The sequence below is a fragment of the Anopheles stephensi genome, chromosome 2, assembly GCF_013141755.1.
Source record: "Anopheles stephensi strain Indian chromosome 2, UCI_ANSTEP_V1.0, whole genome shotgun sequence".
Taxonomy (NCBI): Eukaryota; Metazoa; Arthropoda; class Insecta; order Diptera; family Culicidae; genus Anopheles; species Anopheles stephensi.
In genome coordinates, this window is record NC_050202.1 from 47,133,301 (window position 1) to 47,138,300 (window position 5,000).

General features: G+C 43.9%; 2 protein-coding genes across 39 annotated transcripts in view; one reads left to right on the top strand and one right to left on the bottom strand.

Moving 5' to 3' along the window:
• LOC118507005 (casein kinase I) overlaps positions 1–5,000 on the top strand; it is an 83,383-nt gene that overhangs the window by 64,881 nt on the left and 13,502 nt on the right. For 20 of the 38 annotated variants that reach the window (XM_036044899.1, XM_036044917.1, XM_036044904.1 and 17 more), the window contains 2 exons: positions 1,044–1,124; positions 4,285–4,350. In XM_036044899.1, the coding sequence (XP_035900792.1) occupies positions 1,044–1,124; positions 4,285–4,350 (147 nt within the window). The remainder of the gene's footprint in view (positions 1–1,043; positions 1,125–4,284; positions 4,351–5,000) is intronic. The other 18 variants (XM_036044940.1, XM_036044918.1, XM_036044919.1 and 15 more) reach the window with 1 other exon arrangement.
• LOC118507010 lies at positions 2,317–3,918 on the bottom strand. Its single transcript, XM_036044945.1, has 3 exons — positions 3,602–3,918; positions 3,293–3,522; positions 2,317–3,228 (listed from the first exon to the last, which is right to left on the bottom strand). The coding sequence occupies exons 1-3, from the start codon at positions 3,863–3,865 to the stop codon at positions 2,778–2,780; spliced, it is 945 nt and encodes a 314-aa protein (XP_035900838.1). The 5' UTR covers positions 3,866–3,918; the 3' UTR covers positions 2,317–2,777.

Below are 5,000 nucleotides of genomic sequence, written 5' to 3' on the forward strand. Positions count from 1 at the left end.
GGCGTGTTCTCGCGAGCCCCCGTGTGCCTAGGAAGTAACATTTGAATATGAGTAGACCGATATATTGCTTGGGTGAAACGTCGTCGATTGTGAGGTTGTAAAAAGCCGCTAGAATTTAGTTTGCAAGTGTGTCCTGTTAACAATACAATGTATGTAAAATTTTGTGCTTGTGGTAGAAAAACATCAAACTTTATTGTTAAGAAGCCCTTCAGCGTGTTCGTTACGTGTTGCGCAACAAAATTTACAATCAAAAAGAATTCATGGTAGCGATTTATGACGATTTATACGTAACATTTTTGTAACGCATCATAATGTAAGTCAGGCAAAATGGTACAACTTTTGATTCGGCTAGCTTTATTCCGGCTTCCCGAGCGCGAGAGTCAGGAATGGACAGCAGAACTCTAGCCACTAATTGGATTGCCCGTGGATTTTGTATTTTGTGTGTGCGGGGTAAAGCATTCTTATTCCCCGGTTATTCCCCGGAAGTTTGAAAGATTGAAACTAGTTTACACTGCGATTTAATTTCCCAAAGTGTGAGGTGCGCCATTAAATGTGACATTTGTTAGGGTCTGTTGCGTAAATCTTAGGCAGCAGGGATTTCGAGGGACATTTACGCAATAATGTTTTGCAGTATAGCGCAGGTAAAGGTTATGGGTAGGTATCGGGACACACGTTTTACATAACTATCCGAAGTTGGAAAAGTTTTCGATCGATCACAAACTCAATTCAATTGAATTAGTGTAACGGACTGATACGCCCATCAGGAGGAGTCCCATCGAGAGCAAGTAGCACAAACTTTATCATTGCTGGTAAACTTCGTTTCCCTCCCCCCAAAAAAAACCGACCCTTGTTGTGATGTATCGCTATATTTGTGTGTTCCGGCGGCACCATTCGATTCAAACAGCACACGTACACTGCGCTAACATACCCGTATTCGCTCGTATTGCTGAAATTGTTTAGCGTATCGCCGCTGTAAAACTGTAAAACCAATATTGAAAATCACCTTCTTATGGCTTTTATCCCTTTTCCATCTCCCTCAACAGTCAACGCCCGTCGGTTCGCTACAGACCGGTCATGAGGTCGTTGTTTCGCCAAACCGAGAAAGACATACACCAGCAAACAAGGTAAGATGGTTCGTTTGCATACCCTACTCTACTGTTCATTATGAGTTAACTCCCATCGGTCCTCCACGCGAGGGACCTTCTTCGTGTTTATGCGTTATGTATGTGATACAAGCAAAAGAAAGCGGTTATTGTTTGATTCTGTTTGATCATGAATCGATTCCCTATAACTGCACCATTAGTCTCATTCGGTGTTTAATGCGATTGCACACATCATTGCATCACCAACAAACAAAAAACCGTTGTAAAATCGTCATCTGCATACTGTACTGTTTAGTTATGTTTGTGACAAACGAAGGATACACATACTATTAACAATAATTGCATCAATCAGCATTGTGGAGCCCCGCGAGCGATCCGCGTGTTGCGTGCGGCGGGGTATTGAGTTTATGTTCTGTCTTCTAACCAGCTCCTTGTTGTTTGTGCATCCAATAAAACCTCCCGTGTTCCTCCCCTTCATTGCATTTGTCCGTAATAAAACCCACTCAAGTTCTTTAACCAACGCTACGTCTAACTGCAAGTGGAACGGTGGAAAATCATATCATCTTCGGGTTTGACTAAAACAAGTCCTTGTAGCGTGTGTCTTCGGCCAATTCGTATGATGTATCTCCCTCCCCGCCATATAACATGCACTAGCCAAACGAGTAAACCCAAGGACATAATTTTCTCATCAGATCGTGTGTATGTGTGTGTGCGTGTTCTTTAGTGTTTTTCGTACAATATTCTTCTTCTTATAACAACTAGTACATCCCCTTGAAAGCCAACTGTGCTTTTGCTCTTTTGTGACCTTTGAAGATAAATTTAGGTTTTTGATTCCTACAATTTATACAGAAAAGAATTATTGAAATAGTAAAGGCAATATTTTTTGTTATTGTAATTAGAATGACCAGAATATACAAAAATCCCACATACACAATTCATAGAAGCACACACACAAATATCAATCACTGTGTGCGGCCAAAACGTATCACCAACCAAATGACATGCAAACAAACACTTGTACACTAAAGTTGTTAATAGATCTTTCGTACACAACTGACACTATTTCTGTGTTGGGAGTTACAATTTTTGCCATTATTTTCCTTTTTTTTTTGTGTATCAACAAACATTCATGTATTTTGAGTTGTTTTATACTGTTTTACTTTCGCATGTTTTGTTTTATCGTTTGTGATTAGAATACACACGCGTATGTTGCTTTTTTCTTTGGAGCTTAGTATGATAAACTATATTTGAACTGATTTATCTTTGGTTGACACCCCAGCGGCCAGCTCCGGCTGTTTCCTTTTTTTTTTTGGGAGTTTTTATTTTCCGTTGGTTGTTTTCGACAATTTGTGTCCCTCTTTTTAACCCCACCACACTCATTGCTCCCACTCCTTACGGGAAATTGTACGCGAATTGAAATCTCTGTACACACAGACACGTTTGAACCAATTGCTTTCCAGCTCACTTGAATCACATTCACACCCACCTCCCAAATCCTTCGTGTCTTTTCCGGAACGTCCGTCGAATTCACTCCCAAAAGGTCAAGAGATATTTTTGGATCGCATCGCTGTTAGAATTTCGTTGCAAATAAACAGTCGCTCGATAGTTTGTATGTGCGTGATTTGAAGGTAAAAACCCACCTGTTAACCGAGAGCTAAGTGAGGGAGATGCTTATTACTTGGTAGTAGGATTAGACCAACGTGATTTGGACATTTCAATGAAACCAAGCTTCTGGAACAGCGTTCTCGATGCTACGTTCGCGTCTAGAATGTACGCAATCACTTCCGTACCATCGGCGTCGCTATCATTCTGCCAGGTTTCTATCATGCGAAGCACCCAAGCCTTCACCAGCACCGATGCTAGGCCTCGGCTTCGATGGGCAGGCTGGATGTAGAGATGAGCCAGCGCACCGTACTCGTTCGTCAGTATCCAACCGGCAAGTTGTCTTCTCGCGTTATCAGTATCATCTGACGTGTCTGTACTCGTTGTCAGCGCGAGTCCACCGTTCAGACGCAGCAAGGATCGATAGTATTCCTCCGAACCTGCGTAACGATGTGGCCATGTAGCGTTCACTTCATAGGCATCCGCTTCATCCAGTGGTAGCAATTCGTAACCCTCCGGAATGCTAAAACATTGAAGAGCAGTTTTGGTTGCATATTCAATTTGGTATCCAAGGCACAAACACGTACCTTACTTGCAGTCCGTTCGCTGTTTCACTGGGCAAACGGAAGAATGTAGAGTTGCGGAATTCTAGATGGGGTGCTTTCCGCTGCAGAACGCCCTGAAGCATCGTGTAGTGTTCTAACGCTACGCAACTAAATGCAGGATCACTGCTCCAATCGATCCGGCGCGTCTCCATAAGGGCACGCTTCAACGCGGACAGATCGTCTTGAAGCGTCCAGAGCACAACCGTTGGACACTGTTAGTTAGGAAGCGCAACAACACATTCATCACATCCCACTTTACAGCATAATTGAAAGCGCGTGTGCAAAACGTACCTTTTCTGCATCGGTAATTGCCACAAACGTGCCGGACGCTGTCAACTCGTGCCGATCGGTTCCGGCTAGCGTGAAGAACCGTTTCCACACGATGGGCGATACGGTCCAGGATGCGGGACGCGAGCGGATCGTTGCGCACCATCTCAGATGATTGTCAACGAACAGAAATGGCGCCAACGTGCCCGGTAGACCGCGACGGTAGCATTCTCGCAGCAATCTTATCTCAGCCTCACCAAGACTTCGCAGTGGATCAGGTGACTCCATGATGTGTGAATCGCGTCCTCACTACCGTACCGGTCGGTGGTCAACCGAGCACTGAATCGTACCTCCAGTATTACCACCTCAACCTAACGTTTCGTTCACGCTCGGCCTGGAGTGGATCACGTGGATTATTACTTGACAGAACCGAATCTTATCATCGGCATGCGTTATGCGCACTCGTTGACAGGAGAAAAGCGTCCACCGATATAAAAGCAACGTCCCATTTACTGATCTATCAGCTGTTTCCTACAGCAAGAGATGAATGTGTGTGTATGTGTGTGAATTGTTTTTCGTTGTGTTGTACTAGCGTGTAGTTAGTCTACGCGTCCGCCAGCATCTCTAGCCGTCTCAATCACAACACCTCTCAACTCTACTGGTGGTAATAATTCACATCCAATGTGTCGCTGTGTTTCTCCCTACAGGAAGGTGCTGACTTCTTCAGCTACTACGACGAGGAACTGAACGATGAGACAATTCAAATAGTTGAGGTTTGATACCTTTTTTTCAGGAACCGTGTTTTCCCATTCATTGTTCTCTCCATATTAGCGTTAGTAGCTGTCGTGTTTCAACGTTAGGAGGATTTATTTTCGGCTAGTTTTCATCCACCTGTGACGTCAATTTGACGGCTGTCTGATTTCGTGTTCCAGCGTTCAGTCTTGCAAAAAACCTAGAATATGGTTCCATTTCCTAGGTTTAGTGTGTGTGTGTGTGTTTCGTGTTGAACATGTAGTAATTTGCAGCGCCCTCTAGCAGAAACCCTTTTGAAACACATAATCCCCCAATAGATGGCGCTAACAAAAACACGACCGTTCGATTCTACCCTTGTGTGTGTGTTTTCACGATGTTTGGGCAGGGTAGAGGTTGTTACACTACAAAAATGGCTTGTTTTAGTAACCCGGGTTTGATAAATGATTGTGTTCCTTTGAGCCCCTCATTCACTCTTCCATTTACGCTCTAGACATATCCTACCCTACCCTGAATCCAGTGCCAGTGTGATCGCGCGCAGTTTGAATGTTAGCTCAACATCTTGTGCTCTTTCACATATCACCCTCCGGGTAAAAATATTCCATCGCTCATGTATTCCTTCGCTACGATCTCGCAGATTAGCATAATCTCAACCGAAACCAGGCGCAATTTA